A 23,418-nucleotide genomic window follows, 5' to 3' on the forward strand; every position below is an offset into this window, starting at 1 on the left:
AATAATAAAATGCAGTTTATGTTTGTGTGTTTGCTATATAGGACTGATAATAGTTTGTTAGAATGTATATCTTTCAGTGCATGTATGCCTATGTGTACCACGAACAGATAATCAACATTCTTATGAAACATTGTGTTTTCACTTACACTGTAGATATCTTGTCAAAAGTAGATTTATTTTAGATATGTATCACAGTATATTGAGCCAGTCCCATATTATTGGACATTTAAGTTTATTCCATTTTTTAAAACTGGTATAAACATTTTTAAATCCCTTCAATGTCACCCCTGACAATTGTTTATCAGTCTGTCCTTGAACTCTGTGGTGAAGAATTTACTTCCCAAGTTAGTGGATTTGCCTGTGGATCCACTCTGATTGTTCGGAGTTTTTCCAGTGGCCAAATTGGTCACCTTTTTTTTGGACAGAAAAGATGGCAAACTTTAAGAATATGGGTAAACTCCAGAGCCAGGCGAGCAAGCATGTCACTAAAAAGCAGCAAGTCCAGTCACGGCTCTCAGCCAGACTGTGGTGTAAGCACAGTCCTCATGGAGGTCTTGGAGGAAGAGGGGCTCCGAACGATGTTGTGATTGATTACTTTCCAATCTCCAATGACCTGTCTCTCATAGCCTGTGGAACATGATAAAATTCTTTCTGTTTTCTTCAATGTTATAGTTTCCAAATCATTTATCTCTTGTAAAATGTGTAACTAGTAGGTAAGCCTCGCCACATTTGTCTAGATTTGAAACACTTTTTGTTTTTGCAAAGGTAAATTGTTTTCAGGGGTCCTGAAATCATAACTTATTTCTGAAGTAAGTTATGTTGTATTTGTCTTTAATATCATCAAAATATCAAGTTATATCTATTGAGTTTTCTTTAGCCTGACATGATGTTTCCCAGTTGCTATTCATATTCTTTACTACAGTAAACTCTGCTCGCTGGTATTTTAGAGGTTGACATTATCAAATTTAAACTGTGCAACTTTTCTAATGACTAGTGATTAGTATTCTCATTAATTAAAATTCAGACACCCATAAATTTTTCCTGACAAATTTCTAAAGGTTGTCATCACAGAGTCACATGCACGTAGGTAGTATTTTATGTGTTTCATAATACCATTGTATAGTTCATACTGTTCCTTGCAATGCTTATGTAACAGTTACATAGCTAACTAATAGATAACTGCTGTCATCTCGAACCTTTGTTTCAATTATTTCATATAAACATTCACTATTCTGGCTAAGTTCAATAAGTCATTCAGAGGATCTCAGATCATGGTTTTGGAGTTTACTATCTGAGGAGATAATGACTAAAATAACCCAATTTTAGTCAAATGTTGATTATTCAAAAGTGCTTTTTTTTTTTAATAATCCAGTTTTTATTGCTTTAAATGTGATGATTCCTAATGTATAAGTAAGCCATTCCTGCTAGAGCTTTGGAGATGAATTATCGTCTTGCAGGCATACGGATAATGAGTGAAAGGGTACTGTTAGCCCAAAAGACAACAAAAACACTCTCTCATACTCCCCTTTCCACATGCCCTCTCCCTCCTCCCTGATCTGACTGGGTAGTTTTCTCTCAACAGTCGAAATACTATACTATTTTTTTTTAAGTAGCACATAAATATGAGACATTAGTTAGGTTGTGGGCCACCCTTAGTAGCTGACAGCTGGGCACCACTCAGCATTCCATAGATCAGGAGCCAGTGCTCTGCCACAGTTCTTAGCTCCCCAGAATTATCCCACAAACTGAGGGAGGGGCCAGGATGAGCCCAGAGAAGTATCCCAGGAGCTAACATGCCATGTAGCCCATGGTAAGCCTGAACTGGCCTTGAAAACCTGCAGAACCAGCAGAGAAAGAGGCTGAATGGAGTCCTTTTTACGTCTTTTGCTCCCCTCTGAAGGACACCATGATTTACCTTAGTGAGTCCCAGGAGAACACAGGAAACGCCTGATTTATGTATGACCTCATTGGGCCCTGGAGGAGAGTTGAAAGTAGAGACCTCTTCTTCTTACCCCCATTGGCACATTATTATAAACTAGAGGCCCAGTGTACATGGGTAGGGTTCCTAGGCCTGTCTCTCGATCAGAGCCAATCAGATCCCCACCTCCCCACCCTCTGCCTCCTCCTTCCTTTGCTTCCTCAGCGCCCCACCACCAACACTGGTTGTCTGCCATGTTCTGCACCTCCCCCTGGTGGCCAGCACATGTCATAGCGAGCAATCAAACTCCCGTTCTCCTGGTTGAACTCCCAAGGGGACACTTGCATATTAGCCTTTTATATATATAGATTAGGGTACTATTCCTGGAAACTAATTCTATACTATAAATATTCCAAAATGTATTATTAAAATATATGTTGAATAGATATTATTTTCATTTATAATTTTACAAACATAATATTAAAGTATATAAAAACAAAATTTATACCCAGAGTGAATGAAAACATGTATGGGGGGTGGTTAAGAATCTAGATTCTAGAGCCAGACTGTATAGGTCAGTGATGGTGAACCTATGACACGCATGTCAGAGGTGACACGCGAATTCGTTTTTTTGGTTGATTTTTCTTTGTTAAATGGCATTTAAATATATAAAATAAATATCAAAAATATAAGTCTTTGTTTTACTATATTTGCAAATATCAAAAAATTTCTATATGTGACATGGCACCAGAGTTAAGTTAGGGTTTTTCAAAATGCTGACACGCCGAGCTCAAAAGGTTTGCCATCACTGGTATAGGTTCAAATTCCATCTTTGCTGCTTCTTAGCTCAGTGATCTTACACAGATGCTTTAACCTCTCTGTGCTTCAGCTGTCATAAAAGGGTGGTAATTGTTCTTGCCTTCTAGAGCTGATCTGAAGACTAAACGAGTTCATGTGTAGAAAGTGCTTAAAACTGGTAGTGCCTTGACAGTGTCACTAATTGTTAGCTCTTATTGTAGGTGTTATAAATGGTCAATTTAAGGAAACTTTCTAAATGGTCTTAAAATACCAGTTCAGTCAAGTTGGCATTCAAGGCCCTTCTTCTCCTGGTGAGCCCGCGTGAGTAGGCATTCTCCAGGCTCCCCTTTCAAGGCTGCTCAGGTCCATCTCCAGTCCTGCTTGCCATTTCCACATTTTCCACTCAGGTTGCACTTTCTCTTTCATGGTTCTGCTCAACAACTACCTCTTTTGCAAAATTTTACCACTATCTGAGCTTCTTTGGAGTATATTAAAGTTGCAATGTTCTCTTTGTCTTTAATATAATCTCTGAATTATAAGCCCTTGTAGATTAAGAGCTATGTAAAATATAGCACTCTGTCCACCTGGGGCCTAACACAGTGTAGCAGGCACATACTTAAAATATATGTTGCTTAATTGGATTGCACAACAAACTGAATTTTGTGTGTGCACATGTGTGTACATGTGCATGCATGTTCAACCTCTGTAGCAAGATAGAAATTTTGAAAGTAATCTGTTTTTAAAAATTAGAGCACTTGTAAGAAATCGAAAAATTAGTGAAAATACCTGCAGGTTAGATTGTTTGGAACTGTGGAGTAACCAAAAAAATCACAATTTATGTCTAGCAATTCAGGCCTGCACCGCCTGCTGGGTAATTACAGCATTTCTCCCTCTGTAACTGCTACTACTGCCTAGGAAAGGCAGAGAAGATCCCTGTGGCTCTAAGTGTCCACATCTCAGAATTAGGGCTTCGAAAATAAGGCACTAGTTAAGGAAGAAGGGAGAAAAGGGGAAGAGACATGCATTTGGATCTGCATATTTTCCTAATCTATAATAATAAAGGGTAATATGCTAATTAGACTGGACATCCTTCTGGGTATCCTTCCTTCCGAACAAAGCCGCAGCGGGCAAGTGCTGAGGCAGAGACTGCAGAGGCTCTGGCCGTGGCGGCGGGGGCTGGAGCCAAGGCCCTTGCACAAATTTCGTGCATCAGGCCTCTAGTATTTAATAATAGTAATAAAACATCTTAGCCTAAAAGGTGACATAATAAAACACTTTAACCTTTGGCTAGTGTTGAAGGGTTTTGTGTGAAAACTATTATACTTGACATCCAAAAACATAATTATCTATAGGATTAAAAATGGCATTCCTAAATCTTTGGTATTTTAACTGAAGTTTGCATAAAACCAATTTTATGCGATAATTTTTACCAGCTTTGTCTTCACTGGAATTTTGAATTATGCATCATCTCCTGACTCTGTGTACCTGGTGAATCAGGAGTTTAATTGCCTCATTTTTGTTCTCTTTTCAGTCCTTTGTTGGTGAATATACTTGAGTATGGAATGTGACAGTTATTTTAGACATAAAAGATGAGTTCTTATCAAGAGAGTTCATTAAAGCAAGTGCTTTTTTCTTTCTCTCTTTTTTTTTTAAATACCAGATACTCTAGATGAATATTTTGAATACGATGCAGAGGAGTTCTTGGTCTCCTTGGCCTTGTTAATAACAGAAGGACGAACACCTGAATGTTCTGTAAAAGGTCGTTCAGAAAGTTTCCATTGCCCTCCAGCACAGTCCTGTTACCCAGTAACCACCAAACATGAATGCAGTGACAAGCTGGCCCAGGTAAGAATTGTGTGTTGAGTTCTTTTTATTTATCTTTTATATAAACTACACAGATTCTGTCATCACTTTTGTTACACTGCAATTACAATGCCCACATTTAAATATAAAGTCAGTCACAGCCGTTAACGAAGAAAATCCTAATCCTGGACCATAGCCAACAACCTTGGCTCTTAAACCAGCTCTGGGAGGCACTGGGTAGTTTTGCTGATCGGCAGGCAGGTGGGCAGCCGATTTCAGACCTGCCTTCTCACACACCAGGTTTAACATTCTATTTGCTGCTGATTCAGCTTTCTTTCTTTTAGAGTCTCAGCCCTGGCTCATTGACTTTATGTTCTTATTTATTAGTGGACTGATATTAATAATTATTTTCCCCACATTAACCAAATTTCTATATTTCTTTTTTTTTTAATGGGTGGATGCATTTTGCTATCATATTAATGTTTTGGGATAAAATACGATTAAAATATTTATTTTGGTAAGTACTGTCTAATTTGCCATAAGGATTTTTTCCCCAGTTAGTTTCTTAAATGTAGTCCAAAAATTTTAACTGGTATATATTGTATATACTTAATCTTGTATATATTGAGCATTTAATGAAAATGAGTATTTAATATTTTGATCTTCGCTTAGAATGAGTCTTTCCTCTGTAATGATGATGTAATTAACAAACTAGGCAATGCTAGGCCACCTCAAGAAAGAGCAAAGATGTCCCTCCCCACCAGAAAATTTGCGTCATAAACGTTGTTCAAAACTAATCCTTGAACTTTAGAGCTCACTAGTGTGAATTCATTATTTAGTGAGGAAACCTAAATAGGCAAATCTAAGCGAGTTCTACAGTTGACGACTCATTTCTCATATAGATATGTACTTTACAATTATAATTTTCAAAGTAAAATATACACTTGTGGGGTTTACTGAGACCTTTGGCTTATATTCATTTTCTCGAAGTGTCGCCAAGCCAGACGAACCAGGTCTGAGGTGGCGCTGCTGTGGAAGAACAGCCTTCCGATCATGGTGGAGGTGATGCTGCTGCCCGACTGCTGCTACAGCGACGATGGGCCCACCACCGACGGCGTGGACCTCAACGACCCTGCGATCAAGCAAGACGCATTATTACTGGAAAGATGGGTGTTGGAGCCGGTTCCTCGACAGTAAGTTGTACAACTGAGTTTCAAGTTGTTCTTGGTAAATCAGGTTTTCCACAACTTTCTGTACATTATTGTAATAATATATGCTTTTTCAGTATCCCTCTATTTATGTAGTAAAATTTAGTACAGATATAACTGTAGGCACTTAGTACAGTTATAACTAACTTTAAGTGACAACCGGTAAATCTGCTATGCGCTTGAAAGCAGACATCCTGAGGGGTATGTTTGTTTCAGCTTCTATCAAAAACTCAGTTATTTTGTACTTGCTGACATTTAGATGATGCTTTTTTTTTTTTTTTTTTTACTTCCCTTAGGAGTGGCGATCGATTTATTGAAGAGAAGACCCTTCTATTGGCTGTCCGCTCATTTGTGTTTTTTTCTCAGTTAAGTGCTTGGCTGAGTGTTTCTCATGGTGCTATTCCACGAAATATTCTTTACAGGTACGTGTAGGCACAAAAAGAGCAGTGTGTATTCAACTGCATTGGTTAGCTCCTGAATGATATTTTACCTTTTCAGTATTTTATTTCTTTCGTTTCTAAATATAAGTGGATAAAATTTACTGGCATCTTTCTCAAAACAAGTTACAGAAATGTTGATAAGAATCAGGATGAGTTTTGTTTCTCAGGTTATATTTGATGTGGAATAGTTTGCAGAGAACTTTTATGCTTGGTTTATAGAACCAACAGTGTACTTAGTGCTGCCATTATAAATAAAGTAGAAAAACGTTCAGGGCTGCTGAATTTCCGTAATGGCAGGCTTTCTTAATTTTTGCCATTTTGATAACTATAAACATACAAACTGCTGAACAACTATCTATAATTGTCTCTTTAGGCAGGTGGCCATGAGATAGAGTATCTCTTAATCACCTTGTACAATAGAATTAGCTGAATCCAATTGTTTAGTGGTAAATACAAAGTCCTTTTATTCTTTCTGCTCTGACAGGTAATTTTAAATTATAATATTCTTGAGCTTTAATGCTTGCGTGGTCGGTCTAGTGTTCTTAAAAAGAAGATCATCTCTACTAGTATTTGAAGCATAATCTATACTTCTTTTGTTGGTTTTGTCAGAATGACATGCATGGCAAAGTAGCTAAAAGCAAAACCTCAATCATAATTAATGCAAACAAAGATAAGTATATGACTGTTTAAAATTTTAAAAAATACTATACAGTAATGATTTTCATAACCCATCGATTCCATATTTTTCTGTGTGATTCTAGAATCAGTGCTGCTGATGTCGACCTGCAGTGGAATTTTTCACAGACTCCAATTGAACATGTGTTTCCTGTTCCCAATGTTTCTCACAATGTGGCCTTGAAAGTCAGCGTTCAGTCCTTGCCCAGACAATCTAATTACCCAATTTTGACGTGTAGTATTCATACTAATATTGGCCTTTATGAGAAAGGAATTCAAGAACATGAACTTAAAGCCCATCAGCACCACAATTCTAACGAAGCAGAACAGTGTAGTACGAACAGTTCACAGCGTGTGTGTAGCAAGCAGACTTGGACCGTGGCACCTGAAAGTGTATTACATGCAAAAAGTGGCACCCCTCCAGAATACACTGCAGCTGTCAAAAATGGCAAACTGTACCCAGGCCCTGGCAGTAAATCTGACTATGGAACTTGTCAAGCCAATATTGTGGGCTTCAGTGGTACAGGAGATAAAAAGTCACATGAAACATCAGTGAGGACTTTAAAATCATTTTCAATGATCGATTCCAGTGTCCCCAGTCGCCAGAGTTCCTGGCAGCCAGTTGGTGAGACTAATCCTTTAGTATGCTCTTTAATTCAGGATCGACAAGAAGTTATTGCAAGAATTGCTCAGCATTTGATCCATTGTGATCCAAGCAGTTCACATGTTTCTGGACACGTATTTAATACTCAAGAGTCTAGTTCAGTTAATTCAAAACTTTTCCGGGTTTCACAAGAAAATGAAAATGTGAGAAAATGTAAAGAGACTTTCTCCATTTCTTTCGGTAGTCCAGAGCTTACCTCCTCAGAAGACAGCAGTGAGGGGAAGATCCGAGTAAAGCCAGAAATTCCTCGAAGTGAAACTTGTACTGCTAATGGTCTTTATTCTCATCGGTCTGTCGGGGAGACGAACCCTTTAATAGGCTCATTACTCCAGGAGCGGCAAGATGTGATTGCAAGGATTGCTCAGCACTTGGAGCACATCGATCCAACAGCATCACGTATACCCCGGCAATCGTTCAACGCACATGACTCTACTTTGGTTCCTTCTAAAGTGTTTAGGAGTTCATACGAAGACAAAAATTTGTTGAAGAAAAACAAGGATGATGCCTCTGTTTCCATTTCTAATACAAAATGTTCCTTATTAGAAGACTGCAATGAAGGGGAAAGCTTAATACCTACTAAATCTCTTAGTTCTTTTAAATGCAATAGTAAAGTCAAGTCCTCTTCGAAACCTCAAATGAGAAGAAATCTGTATCAGGACAATCCTAGTGAAGACATCCAAAGTACATTTCAGGGGATACAGAACAGAGCCACTAGTTTATTGGCTCCCTCAAATATGTCTCATTGCAAAGAAGATAAGTTAGTTTTGACAATCAGGTTGGAAAATACACTTTCTGAGTGTCAATTTAAGGAGCAAGAAATTAGCAATGGAATTGATAAACGGAGTTCACATGGCCATGGTGTTGACAAACAGATTTGCACAAATAAGAATAAGGAAAAAATAATTCAAAATGAAAATTGTAGCCCAGAATCTTTTAACAGTCACCAATTTGATAAGCCCAAAAATAATGACTCGAAACTAGAAGTTACTACATTGGAAATGTCTGGATATTTGAAGAAACGTGAGAACAAGTGCTCAAATAAAGACTCAAAAAGGCCTGCAATATATGAGCAAAATATGCAACTTAATAGTATAGAAAATTATCTCAATAAAGATAAGGAAGATTTCAAATGCAGAAGACAAGACCAATTAAAAAACGAACAGGATAAGAAAGAAGATCCAACTGATGAGAAATTTCAAAACTGTCCTCAGAGAAAGAGTATAAATGGCTGTTTGTCTACATGTGAACAACTGAAAAATAAAGAGGTGTTGGTAAGTAATATATAATATTTCAAATATAATTCTTAAACATCTGTTACGGTGTGGATTTTCTTTACAGGAGGTCTAGTATTAAGGCGCAAGGTGCCCATTATCTATAGAACATACAAGTTGATGTAATAATCCTGCTACAGAACTAGTATTAATATCATTGCAAATAACCCACTCACTGAAGAGCAAATGCTAGGTACATTCTTTCTGTTGCCCCTTTTTAGTTTATTTCAATATTATGAACAATTGCTGGAGAGTAAATAGGAGTCATAAATAAAATTTATTTTAACTTATTGTTGATCAGTTGTTCTGTCAGTGTACAGACCTGCAACCTTGGCTTATCGGGACGATGCTCTAACCAGCTGAGCTACCCGGCCAAGGCTATGTTCTGTTATTAACTCCAGTTTACAGATGAGAACCCAAGACCTGGAAAGGTTAACTTAATTTGCCCAACATCACAAATCTAGTAAATGGTAGAGTTAGAACCCAAATTAGTCTTTTCTGATTTTTATTCGTGTGTTTTTATGAAATTTTGATCTTTGGGTATAAACTTACCTAGATTCTTAAGAATTAGCCTATTTCCTGTATCACTTCAAAAACATGGTACTGTGACTGTATTAGATATATTTTAAGATTCATGTTTATTATATTGCTGTATCATTCCCCACCAACTTATATCCTCTGAGAATGCCTTTTGATATTTACATAGGTTTATATTTTAGAATATTATGCTATTTTTCCTACCTATGAGTAGTTTTTTCACAAATAAACAGAATCAAATATTACCTTACTAGATGCTAGAATCCGAGTATTTATAAATATGACCATATGTTGATAAGGTATTTGAACATACTTTCTTTAGAATATTTGAGTTTATTTAGCATCTTAAAAAAAGTTTAGACATTGTTTTCTGATTAAAGTGTGTGTGTGTGTGTGTGTGTGTGTGTATAAAGATACAGATATATAGATCATTAACTTCACCACCAAGGATGTAATACCTCAATACATATTAGAAATAAGTCTAACATAAAAAAAAAATCACCATCAAAATCTAATTCTTTTCCTAGCAGAAAACTATACCGCTGAAACATTCAACTGTCTGGCGGAAACATAATTTTCATTCCTTGGATGGAACCGTAACCAGAGCCTTTCATCCTCGGACTGGCTTGCCTCTTCTTTCAAGTCCTGTAAGTATTTTCCTTTGATATCATATTTAGAAATTGCAAATATCTAAAATGTTTGCCAATCGTTTATCAGCAGCACTCTGGTGTAAAAAGCACTATAGACTTCATTCAATATGGTGCACTGAGTTGATACAGGAAGACCTCCTCCTCCTTCCCAAACACAGAAATCCTGGATAAGAAAACACAACTTGTAAATACATAATATAGTGTAACAGCAAGAAAGGTACACCTCTGAATACTAACTTGGACAAATTACGGCCCTCTCGGATGTCTGGACTGAAGATAGTGCTAGGGGTTAATGGCCTTCCTGGGACAGGAGTCAAGGCGGCAAGTCTGCTCCAGTCATAGCTGGGTCCTGAAAACCAAACTCCTCATAAAACTAGAAGCAGGGGTGAACTACCCTTCTAGAACTGGGAGAGGAGGGGGGAAATCACCTGTTTATTTAAGGGTGCAACAGGGAGGTGTATAGTGGGTGGGAAAATAATCCCCCAAAAGAATTTTGACTTAAACCTAAGCCACTCATGGTAGTTCTGAATTTGTGCTGTCTGTGAGGTTCAGAAACATCTAGCTAAGAAATAACCATAGACTAAATTGAAACCTGTAAAATCCATTGAGTCCTAGCAGAAGAAACATGTAACTATTCCACATCTATACCCCATGGCACCAAGGATTTCTTTTCCTGGAAAATAACTCTTGCTGAAGATTATCTCAGAGGAAAAACACTACAAATCACCTTAAAAGAATCAGAAGGAGCAAGAAATGGGAGAATTCACATTTAGGAATCCTGCTATCAGAGCAACCTGAAAAGAAAGTAAAAAGTAATTGTTTAAAATATTCTAAGATATAAAGGATGATGAAAACAGGGGTTAAGATGAAAGAGCATGTGGATTTGAAAGAGAATTAATCACATTATAAATATGAAAAACTATTATAATTCAAGTATACACAGGTGGACATACACATACAGGTGGATTAAACAGTGGACTAGAACGAGCTAAATAGAGATTTAGTGAATGGATTAGACAGATATTAAGAAAGCACTTAGGGGGGAAAAAACACCAAAAAAAGCACTTAGAATGATGCATAGAAAGGAAGAGAATGGTAAAATATGAGAGCCATGGAGGATAAAATGAGATGCTCAATATAAGTCTAGTAGAAATTCTAAAAGGAGGACTAGATAAAATAAGGAAAATGCAGTATTAGAAGAAATAAAGATAGATACTTTTTTAGAATCGAAGAATGAGAGTTTAGATTGAAAATTTCACATTAAGTGCTGACTACAAAAAATTGCATGGTGTACTTGCACAACTCTCAAAAATATTGAGGTTGGCCCTACCGGTTTGGCTCAGTGGATAGAGTGTCGGCCTGTGGACCGAAGGGTCCCTGGTTGATTCCAGTCAAGGGCACATGCCTGGGTTGCAGGCTCGATCCCCAGTAGGGGATGTGCAGGAGGCGGCCGATCAATACTCTCATCATTGATGTTTCTATCTCTCACTCCCTCTCCCTTCCTCTCTGAAATCAATAAAGTATATTTGAAAATAATGTGTTTGATAAGATTGTGCACATTTAAAAAATATTGAAGTTGTTTAGATTTTCAGTGTCATCTGTTTCTTTATAGTCACTAATTAGACTGATCACTTAGATACTTGTATATACTTAATATTAATTCTAGAAATATCTGTCTAACTTGCATGTTGTACATAATTTTACTTTTAATTTACACTTGGGTCTTTCATTTTTAGGATATTTTGATCTAGATAGTAGTTTGTGTTAAATGTAATCTGGTATACAATGGTGCTTCAAACTGCAGAGTGTAGTATTTTTCAAATCTATTGCCTATGGAGCCCCAGGGTTCTTGGAAATGTGCAGTGTGGTGGCGATGGACAAAGGAGCAACACAGCTGGCCCCACCCACCCCAGGCTCCCATCACCATTTAATTATTCTTTTCCTTTTTATTTTAAACCTATAAATCTTTTATTTCTGCTCCCAAAATACAGAAGTATGTAAAGTAAAAACATCTTATAATTATATTGGGATTCCATGTAGGATTTGGTTTTAGAAAAAACTGGTTCTGCTTCTTAAAAAATAATAAAAACCTAGTAAAAGTGCTTTTATTAATCCCATTTTTCCCATATTAGTTAATAAAATAAGAACATAAAAACAATCTATACTAATAAAAGGGTAATATGCTAATTAGACCAGATGTCTCCCAGACATCTTTCAGGACGTCCTTCCCGATGAAGCCGGGGCCAGAGGGAAGCCAACCCCGGTCCCGGGTGCCTGTCGGTGTCCCAAGGGAAGCCAGACTGGGTCCCGGGTGCCTGCTGGTGGCCGTAGGAGGGAAGCCCGGGTCCTGGGTGCCGGAGGGAAGCTGGTGCTGGCAGCTGGGAGAAGGAAGGCCTACTCTTGCATGAATTTTCATGCATCAGGCCTCTAGTATATAATAAAGAACATGATTTTAAGTAAGCTGTTTTGGGAGAAAGTTTATTATTTTTAAGATACAGTTAGCTTTCATTTGTTAAATATTGTCAATTCAAGAAAAAATTATAGTCTTTTTTTTTTTTTTTTTAATTTCACAAATGATTACTTTGACCTTAGGTTCCTCAAAGAAAGACACAATCAGGCTGCTTTGATCTGGATTCTTCATTACCGCATCTGAAAAGCTTATCATCTAGAAGGTATTTACCTTAAAATTCATTTGTGTATATGAAATAGTATTACACAGAATTCTGACCTTTTACAATTAATAATGTTGGCTCTAAAAATCACAAATTTAACAGAAATCTTTTTCAATTGGTTATCATTTTCAATGTGATATCACACATACAGTTATTAAGGATGAGTTAGGGAGAAATTAATACTACATAAACAAATCTTTAGCATTGGTTTTAACATTTAAGTGGGTTTGTATATTTCCAGTCATTCACCTCCTCTTTTGCCTTACACTCATTTGCAAAAAGCCTCAGCATTTGTTCCAAGTTGACATATAATACTGTCATTCTTTAGTCAGATAATTTTGCCTTTGTATTTTCATTTTTCACTGAAAACAAAAACTGATATAGGAGACTGCATTATTATATATCTCCAGCAGATGCCACTACGTGATATGTTATAAATTCCACCATGAAAACTTCCAGGATGTTATAAATATTCTTTATAAAATATTGTAACAATGATAAAATCTAATCAAGAATGTTAAGCTAGATATTTAACATCTTAAAATTTGGTAAAATTAATTTTTTATCATGGTAGTTTAAGTAAAATTAATCATATTATCTTAATTTAATGCAAAAGTAAATTAGAAAACATTTTGGTTAATATGTACATTTGCTTTTTATTTTTTTAGTCCTCGGCCCTGTTTAAACATTGAAGGCGACCCAGAAATTCATGAAAAACCATTACTGAGTTCTAGTGCTCCACCTATAACAAGTCTTAGTCTCCTAGGAAATTTTGAGGTAATGTTTTTTTAAAAAACTATTTTAGAGTTGAAGTTTCTTAAGCTAGCTAGATCCAGGGTATAATTTATGTCATTTGTTTATAAAAGGGAAATAAATAAATGGGTTGTATTTTTCCAAAGCCTGGAAATCACCTTTCTTTCCCCCCCTTCCCCCCCCCCCTTTCCCCTCTTCCCTTTCCTTTTCAGGAGAAGTGGATTTGAGAGACTTGTTAGCTGTGACATCTTAGAATTGGGTAGCTTGTAGAGGAGACAGAGGACTTAGATGCGATCAGGTTGGATCAAGGTATCTGTGACTCTAGCTGCAGGATAGACTTGACTCACCTTCTTACCTGGTGCACTTGGCTCTGGGACCCAGGAAGGATGATGGTGAACTGATAGCAGCCCCTTCATGACCAATGAGGTTGGCTTTTAAAATCAAATGGTTCTTTGTACTATATTTGCAATTTCTCTGTAAACCTAAATCTGTTCTAAAATATGAATTTTTTTTTTTTTTTATCAAATGGTTAAAGGTCTCTGGTACATGTGCTGCTTTATTTAGTGTGGATATTTCTACTTGGGACCAAGGGTATTATTATGGATTTTGTTGTCATTAATTAGAAAACCACCTTAAACATGAACCTGTTAATGACATTTTAAAAGTTACTTTAATTGATGAATTTTTATGGGAAAATAACTTAAGATTTGTATTTTTAATTTAAATAGCTTATCAGTTATGGTGCTTTGATATATTAACAATATTGCTTTATTCAAGATAATTTTTTAATATTGAGGCTATCTTTCAAACTTGTAGTAGCAACAGAAACTATGTTTCATGGTAAGTTGATGAATCTCTTTTCCATGTCACTGCCCAAGGCATCAATTCAGAGATACTGATCTCGATATTCTTCTTTGTCATCAATTTAAAATTATATAAGGTCATTGTAAGGCTCAGGTCCTCTGCAATCTTTGTACCGTAATCCAAGAACATTTATGAGAGGGAAAAGAGATTTTTGATGTGTGAAAACCTTAAGAAAGAGAAGATGGTTAAAAGGTCAGTAAACTGGTTGTCTCCTACGATTCTATGCAGATAATGCATACATTTTCACGTGACTTAAGTAGAAAAACAGAGAAGTTCTGAAACTGTCCAACTCATAGGTCCTCTTTAATATATAATGAATTAGGTGCTCTCTCCAATAAATACTGATGATATATAGATAGATATAGATTATTATTATTTTTTTTATTTAGTTAGTTAGTTTTGCTTAGTGTATTTGACTCTCTGTGGCAATTTTAAAAAGAGGGAGAAGATAGACGAACTACTGAACTGACACATTGGTCTTGTTTCATGAAACAGGGCAAAGCCTTACCCTGCAAAGTTATTGAGGGGAATCTGGATGTTTTTTTATCATTTGTGGGGCTTTAGGTGGAGTCTAGAAACACATTGACCCAGAGTAATACCCAAGTAGAAGACTGTGCATTTATTTCTGAGGCTAGTTTCTTTTTCTTGTTATCATTTAGAATGTTCTATCTGATAAGGGGTTAATATCCAAAATATATAAGAACTCATTCAACTCTATAGCAAAAAATAATTTTGATTGAAGTTTTCTACTCCAGCCCTACCTGGTTTGGCTCAGTGGATAGAGCGTTGCCCTGCGGACTGAAAGGTCCCAGGTTCGATTCCAGTCAAGGGCATGTACCTTGGTTGCGGGCACATCCCCAGTAGGGGGTGTGCAGGAGGCAACTGATCGATGTTTCTAACTCTCTATCCCTCTCCCTTCCTTGCTGTAATAAATCAGTAAAATATATTTTTTTTAAAAAGTTTTCTACTCCAAAATAAATACATTAATTAATAAAATAAAATAAAAAGTTTTTGAGTCCAAAAACCTTGTCTTAATCCATTCCACTTATCTGTTCTGTGAATCTCTTCCATCAGTTCAGTCCAGCACAATACTGACAACCATTAGAAATGGGTGTTTTTTTTCTACATGAGGGAATCCCAGGAATTTCTATCACTGTAAAAAGCTTGCATTTTCTATAATTTTATATAAGTAGATTCATTCAGCATTCACTTTTGAGGGTGGTGTTGGTCAGGGGTTTCTTTTACTGACCATTATTAGTTATCCATATTGTCCTGTGCGTCAAGAGTTGATTCCTTTTTATTGCTATTATATGATATAGCACAGTATGTTTATTGATTCACCTAATTGTAGACATCTGGGCCATTTCCAGTTTCGGCTATTACAGATAAAGCTGCTGTGAATATTCATATTTCTGTGCTAACATAAATTTTCATTTTGCTTGGGTAACTACCTAGGGATGGAATGTCTGGGTAGTATGGTAGGTGTATGTTTAACTTTTAAAGAAACTGCCAAACTGTTTTCCAAAGTAGCTATACCATTTTTAATTCCCACCAGCAATGTATGACAATTCTAGTTCCTCCACATCCTTGCCAATGTTTGCAATGGTCAGGTTTTTTTTGTTATTGCTGTTTTTTAAACATCCAAGGCTGTGTTTAAATGAGTTTCCTTAAGGCCAAACTGTATGTTCTACATTTGTGTTCCATGAAATTCTCTTATATCCTTTTACTTTATTTTTCAATTACAGTTCACATTCAATATTATTCTGTCTTAGTTGCAGGTGCACAGCATAGTGCTTAGACAGTCATATTCTTTACAAAGTGTTCCTCCCAATATTTCCAGTACCCACCTGACACCATACATGGTTATTACAATGTTATTGACTGCATTTCCTAGGCCAGTGATGGCGAACCTATGACACGCGTGCCAGAGGTGACACACGAACTCATTTTTTTGGTTGATTTTTCTTTGTTAAATGGCATTTAAATATATAAAATAAATATCAAAAATATAAGTCTTTGTTTTACTATGGTTGCAAATATCAAAAAATTTCTATGTGACACGGCACCAGAGTTAAGTTAGGGTTTTTCAAAATGCTGACACGCCAAGCTCAAAAGGTTCGCCATCACTGCTCTAGGCTGTCTATTACCTGCCCATGACTCTTTTGTAACTACCCATTTGAAGTTCTTAATCCCTTCACCTTTTCCATCCATCCCCTAATCCCCTCTCCTCTGGCAACTATCAGTATGTTCTCTGTATCTATGAGTCTATTTATTTTGTTTGTTCATTAATTTTGTTCTTTAGATTCCACATGTAAGTGAAATCATACAGTATTTCAATGGTCTGTCTTTTTATTTTAGCCATTCTAGTGTGTGTGTAGTGCTTTTGTACTGTAGGTTTTGTTGTTTTTAGAGAGAGAGGACTGGAGGGAGAGGGGCTCTGTGAGGATTAACAAAATTTCTGATATCATACCTACTCTGGTAGAGTTTTGATTTGTTTATTTACAGAAATAAGAATAACTTGGAACAATTAGGTCTAACGGTGAAATTCAAGGATAGTTCAGCATGGGTTGGAATAGTGAGAGGAGGCAAACTTGATAGCGTGTTAGAAGATCGATGGGAGAGGGGTTAATTTCAGGTCAGGTGAACATTAGAAATGAGGGCATGGCAATGGTAGCAACCACTTTTCTTGTGCCAGAAGGCATAGTAATGTATTTCTTTAAATAGAAGGCAAAATGAATGTGTTGTGTTAACTTTTAAAATTTATATCTTAAGAATTATTTTGTCTTCTAGGAATCCGTCTTGAACTATCGCTTAGATCCTCTCGGCATTCTTGACGGTTTTACGGCCGAGGTAGGGGCCAGCGGTGTTTTCTGCCCCACACATTTGCTGCTTCCGGTAGAAGTGTCATTCTACAGTGTCTCCGATGACAATGCTCCCTCTCCTTACATGGCAAGTATTTTTTAAACTGTCTTTTTCTGCTAAAATTTACCAACTTAATGACAGATGTCTTTAAGTTTAAAGAGATTGAGGACTGCTTTGGTGCAATGGTTGAAAATATAAAGTATTTCCTAAGAGAAAATTGAAGGCTGAATAGAGACTAATTAATATACCAACCAACATGTTACCTCACAGCTTCTTTCTGAGTTAGCTCCAATAATAGATATCTTCTTTTGCATTTGACAGTGGTGCTGACATTTTACTTGTTTCTGTGTGATTTGAAAAAAAAGATAAAAATTTGATTCGTGACACTATCATTCCATGTCTTGCTGAGTTCACACAAATTCTCAAGTGCTTACTGTGCACACTGCTCCCACAAGGGTTGCCTTCACATGTGATCCTCATCTCAGTAGAGTTTAGGGAAAGGCACAGTAACCTAAGGCTTCTGCAGGGCCCTTTTACCCACTTTGTCCTGTTTGGTTTGTCTTTGGACCATTTTATTCTAATCCTAAGGTCCTTTAGAATATTAGTTATTCTGACTGACTGCTAATGTTTTACTGGAGAGTAAGATAGCTCAGGGGAATTAGAGCAGAGTATTGAGCCTTCCAGTCCTGTGATTTCATCTTTTCCATTTTTTATTCCAGTGGATTGAGCATAAATTAAGCCTTCAACTGCAGAAATGATACCAAGTCCTGGAGTATAATTAGTATCAGCCATTTTCCAAAACACAGAGAGTGAGAAGCAATGCAAGTCCATACAAGTGTACAGAGATGGTGTCAAATATGGAATCAGAGCTGGGTTTTGGTCTTCCTTTGAGAAATATATATATTGCCATAGGCATAGAAGTATACAGCTTTGGTCTTGCCCCTCAAATGTCCTACCACCTGGCTCAATTGCCTCCTCTCCCCCATCTTTTAGATTTTCAAGAACATTAATAACTGTCTTTTGTTATTAATAAAGTTGTGAAAAGGGAATTCTACATAATCAAGAAACAATAGAGGAAGGGAAGTTTTACTTTTTCTTAGGAACCTAAATATAGCCTACTCACTATTGGCTCAAGGAAGCCTTATTCCATTCTAAGTGTGAAAATTTTAGTCAAGATTCTGATCCACATTTCATACTTCAATAGAAAAAGCATACTGGTGTCTGCCCATTTATTCAGTTTTATTTTTCCAATAACATTTACACTTGCGGATCATAACCATAATGATGCACAACATTAGTTATTATGAAAAATGAGGCCCACTCCTTGACAAACCTACCCGTTATCCCATAAGCCACCTGTTAGTCATTTACTATGGAAACAGGTATTCACTTTTCCAGTATAATTTTTGAAAAAATAACTCGTAATTTGGGATAATTAATATAATGGAAAGTGCCATTGAGATAAGGTCAATATTAGGATAAAAGTGCATCATACTGGAGTGCTTACAATATTATAATATAATTGTGACAATGTCCATTTTGCTTTACCAGGACATCAAGAAGTCTCCGGTTTAGCTTATTCTACTGACACATAGTGACAGAGAATTGAAAGATAAGGTTGAAAATACTGTAATCTGTCATTGGGGCACAGAGTCCTGATAACCATTAGGATGGCTGAGGAATAAGATAAAAGAGTGAATTGGCTAAACATTAGCTCAGATAAATATATTTGAGTGAAATTCATGAGCAAGAGGTCATTTGAACTATGCTTTTAAAAAAGCACAACAGCATTAATCCTTGGCCTTGGTTGACATCTAAAAAAATGAAGGATTAAGAGATAAAGGATTAAGAGATTTCTGTCTTTAAAAAGTACACACAAATGATTACAGATTTTGAGAGTTTAAATCAGATTATTGTGTTAGACTATTCTTAAACAATTCTGATTTACTTTTTCCTGATAATGTTCTTCAATAAACTTTCCATTGTGTAATTTTGTTTTGTCAGATTACTCATTAGAAATGGGTTCCCTTTGCAGCAAATGATGCAGTCCAAATCTTAGACCACAGATCTTTCCTACTATAAATTAACAAAATTATTGTTCTTCAGGGAATTGGTAATTCCATCTGTTTTCAAAGTACTGATTATGTTTTGATAAGATAATACATATAACAGATCAGCAGAGTTGAGACACCAAACTCCTATTTGTTACTCTAATAATAACCTTGGGACCTCACATTACAAATTACACAAATGACTCACAAAGATAAATGTTTGGCCCAGAAATGTCTGCCTTTACGGTATAGAAGTAGTACTGGACTTTTCATTAAATAATTCTTTAAAAATTAACTCAAAGCTATGCAATATCTCTCTCCAATTGGGTGTCAGTGGTAAAAATGTTCTTCAAGTGTTGTATAATATTACAACTTTTCACAGTTTAGAAACTGTTGCTTAGTGGAACCAAGCAGAAAGGTCTAGAGCAGGTGTGCCAGTACCAAATTCAAGTTATAACTTGTATTATCATCATATTAGCAGGGTCATGTGTTAGTTTCTCCTATTTGTAAGTAACCAAATTAAGATAAACTTCTTTCTGTTTTATTTAGATTTGTATATTTTCTATTAAACAATAATTTGAGAATAAGTTTTTGTGTAAGATTTGACCCAGTTCATTTATCTTAACCTTTCTATTTCATCCTAAAATGCCGCAAGTACAGCAACTTTTTCTACATAGAAATATTGATATGCTGACCAATTAAATAATAACTTTAATAATAATTGAATTCCAAATAATTTATTCATTTCTTTCTGATTCCTAATTTGCCAACGCCATACTGGCTTAGAAATTGTAAAGTGTTGCCCTGGTCAGTGTGGCTCAGTTGGCTGGGCATCATCCTATGCACCGAAAGGTTGCCATTCAATTCACAGTCAGAGCACAGGCTCTGGCTGTGGCTGGATCTCTGGTGGGGGGAGTGCAGGAGGAAGCCTATCAATGTTTCTCTCTCTCTCTCCCTCTCCCTCTGCCTCAAAAAAAAAAAATCACTAAAAAATCTTGTTAAAAAAAGAAAAGAAATCATAAAGTGTTGCTTTAAACCTGAAGGTTTTGTGTGGTTTTTTTTTTAATTCTATTTTCTTGACATGCTTCTCCCTCCGGGAAGCATGCCTGTGCCTTTCCCTTCCCCCATTCTTTCCTCTTAGGCATGTGTCTCCTAAACTCCCAGGGTTCCTACAAGACTTGGAACCAGGGGAGCAATGGGCAATGACTGCTCGTCTCAGGCTAACCCCCTGAGCCTGTCTCCAAGGTCCTCTTCGTTGCTTCTTCTATTCTAAGCCCTTCCTTGTTTCACTGTCCCCCAGCTTTAATAAACTTACTCTCAAAATGAAAAAATAATCTATATTATTTCTTTATAAATTAATTTTGTTACTGTTACCATGTTCTGAAAACTATTATAATTGTATTAAAGGAAATAAATATAGGCTTGATAGTAGTTTTTGAGTTACCAGTTTCCCTTTACTTATTGAAGGTAGGGTGGCACAGAAGAACAGTAATGTATTAGCTGTAGCAATGTGATTGTAAAGGTGGCTAGTATTTATATATTTTTTTACCGTTTTCCTCTAGAACTAGGAAGAAGATGCTGTAGCATTTTTCATATAGAGCAGATTGTAAGAGAGGACATGTTTAAAGCTTCATTGCTGTTTTGGTTAGGGATACAGTTTGTTGATACTCTTGTTTTCATGTTTCAAATGGCCATATATAAATCACATTTGTCAAGAGCCACGTTTCTTCTCAGTGCCTATTTTCACGAACATTTCCCAATATTAACATGTTAATTTAACAGTCTGATGTCAAGTGTTGTTCACTTGCAGTTGTGGTATTTCCATATTGAAGTCTGTTTTTTCTTTTCACCTTGTCCACTCCTTTTTACTCTCCCCTCCCCTCCACCTTGGCCTGTCTTTCTAACACACGGATGTTGCCTGATGGGACAGTCCTGTTTTATACTTAGTTTTACATAAGATTGGCATATTTTGGCTTGCACAACATAAAAAGACAGGATATAAAATGGAGAGAATGCAATTATTCTACTTAACTACTCAAAACTGTTAGCCCAGTGAAAACAAATGAATCAGCATTCTTCTCATAAAACCATCTGAGAATTAAGTATCACAATCACTGCCTGTCATTTGGTTATCCTGGTTATCTGGACATTTTCACACATTCAGTCAGAGCTTCCCTTGTATTAATTGGTACTTCTTTCCCATTTGAGGACTGCTGCAATGATTAGGACATCCTTCTCAGGAAACTTCATTATATAGCACAGCAGTGCTTTTCATACATGAATGTGTGCATGATATCATCTGGGAAATCTGGTTAAAATGCAGAGTTGATTTGGTAGGTCTAGGCCAGTGATGGCGAACCTATGACACGTGTGTCAGAGGTGACACGTGAACTCATTTTTTTGGTTGATTTTTCTTTGTTAAATGGCATTTAAATATACAAAATAAATATCAAAAATATAAATCTTTGTTTTACTATGGTTGCAAATATCAAAAAATTTCTATATGTGACATGGCACCAGAGTTAAGTTAGGGTTTTTCAAAATGCTGACACACCGAGTTCAAAAGGTTCGCCATCACTGGTCTAGGTCTAGGGAGAAGCCAGTAATTCTGCATTTCTAACAAGTTCACAGGTGATAATGATAATGCTGGTCTGTCTCTAAAGAACTGAGTGCATTTTTGGCCAAGACTTAGATCCTTCCATATTCCTGACTTCTTATATGTCCAAAGATCAATAAATTATTTTGCTTCATTTCCCTCCTCCCACATGATACAAGGGGATAATCCTATATCCCCTCCCTTTATCCTTTTTAGTTAAGGAACTTCTTACTTTTGTATCCTATATCTTAATAGAAATGTCAAACAGTATGGTGTTATATAATTGTTATTTACTTGGTATATTTGTTATTCTATATAATAAAAGGGTAATATGCAAATTGACCCTAACAGCAGAACGACCAGAACGACCACTGGACCAGTCACTATGAGGCGCACTGACCACCTCTCAGTCCCTTTCCCCAGCTGGCAGGCTCTAATCACCTGATGGCAAACGGGGATCCAGGGTTGAGTGGCGGGGGACATGGGCGATGCCAGGCCAAGGCCCCCACCCCACCAGTGGCCCCACACACAGAGGGTGGAGGCAGGGCTGGCGATTGGGTGGGAACAGCTGACCTCTTGGTCCCTTTCCCCAGCCATTAGGCACTTATCACCCAATGGCGAATGGGGAACTGGGGGTGGGTGGTGGCAGGGGGTGGGGCTGGCTGTGGGAAGCCGGGGAAGATGGCCCTGATCACAGGCCAGGCCTAGGGACTGTACCCATGCATGAATTTGGTGCATTGGACCTCTAGTTTATTATATATTTGATGTTACCTATTATTTGTTGCAACATCTCCAAGAAGAACAGTAAATTGTTTTCATACCAGTGGTACTCTAACTATTTCATACTATAGAATTATCTGTTAATGCAATGTGAATTTTTTTCCATACAAATAGAATTCTGAAATTTTAGTAATTACATTTACTATTATTTTAGTCTTTTGTATACATATGCATCAGTTTGTACTCAATTTGTCTTCTTTTATTTCAAGGGTGTGATTACTTTAGAGTCCCTTGGTAAAAGGGGTTATCGAGTACCTCCTTCAGGAACAATACAAGTGGTATGTGTTTTATAGCCTACAATTGCAATAATCATTCTCTCACATACATATAGAACTTAGCCCTTTCTCCTGCTACTGCTGCTGCAACGACTTTGGTAAGTAACAGTGGGCTGCAGCTTTGTTTGGAGTTTCCCTGCTCTGCCCCAGGAATGACCATGTGGGGACCTCCATAAAAGGAAAGCATTTATAAGCTAATCAAGGTGAATGCATTAAAAAAATAGCATACGACAGCTCACATAACTTAAATAGGGCTATTCTAATATAATCAGAACCTAGCATTACCAGTGCCTTCTATTTAAAATAGTAAGCCAGATTGAGATCAACCTATTCAAAAGGAGACCCCAAATATCAGACCCCAGGAAAACTTAGGGAACAAAATTACATATCCCTAGGGTAATAATTCCTACATTGATCTAATGAGAATGTAGTCCGACAGATGTCAGGGCAGAGAAGGCATGTTTCCTTTCGGTCTAGGTGTTGATCTAGTTTGGGTCCAGGAGAACTGTTCCGGCCCAGAGCAGTCCTTCCGCATCCTTGGTCTGAGGTTCTCGTAAGAGTAATTAGATAATTCGATGTCAAGGCCACCCTGCCACTGAGT

At 36.8% G+C, this 23,418-nt stretch overlaps 1 protein-coding gene across 9 annotated transcripts in view; it reads left to right on the forward strand.

The window, feature by feature from the left end:
* The window catches only part of ATOSA (atos homolog A), an 80,501-nt gene that overhangs the window by 51,493 nt on the left and 5,590 nt on the right, over positions 1 to 23,418 (forward strand). For 5 of the 9 annotated variants that reach the window (XM_070422553.1, XM_070422576.1, XM_070422564.1 and 2 more), the window contains 9 exons: positions 4,377 to 4,561; positions 5,510 to 5,712; positions 6,024 to 6,149; positions 6,929 to 8,777; positions 9,842 to 9,961; positions 12,557 to 12,636; positions 13,305 to 13,413; positions 17,044 to 17,202; positions 22,752 to 22,820. In XM_070422553.1, the coding sequence (XP_070278654.1) occupies positions 4,377 to 4,561; positions 5,510 to 5,712; positions 6,024 to 6,149; positions 6,929 to 8,777; positions 9,842 to 9,961; positions 12,557 to 12,636; positions 13,305 to 13,413; positions 17,044 to 17,202; positions 22,752 to 22,820 (2,900 nt within the window). Of the gene's footprint in view, positions 1 to 4,376; positions 4,562 to 5,509; positions 5,713 to 6,023; positions 6,150 to 6,928; positions 8,778 to 9,841; positions 9,962 to 12,556; positions 12,637 to 13,304; positions 13,414 to 17,043; positions 17,203 to 17,834; positions 22,373 to 22,751; positions 22,821 to 23,418 lie in introns of those variants that run through there. The other 4 variants (XM_070422605.1, XM_070422534.1, XM_070422586.1 and 1 more) reach the window with 4 other exon arrangements.

The sequence above is a fragment of the Myotis yumanensis genome, unplaced genomic scaffold (assembly GCF_028538775.1).
Source record: "Myotis yumanensis isolate MYYU_CA2020_CCGP unplaced genomic scaffold, mMyoYum1.0.hap1 SCAF_1, whole genome shotgun sequence".
NCBI classification, from domain to species: Eukaryota; Metazoa; Chordata; class Mammalia; order Chiroptera; family Vespertilionidae; genus Myotis; species Myotis yumanensis.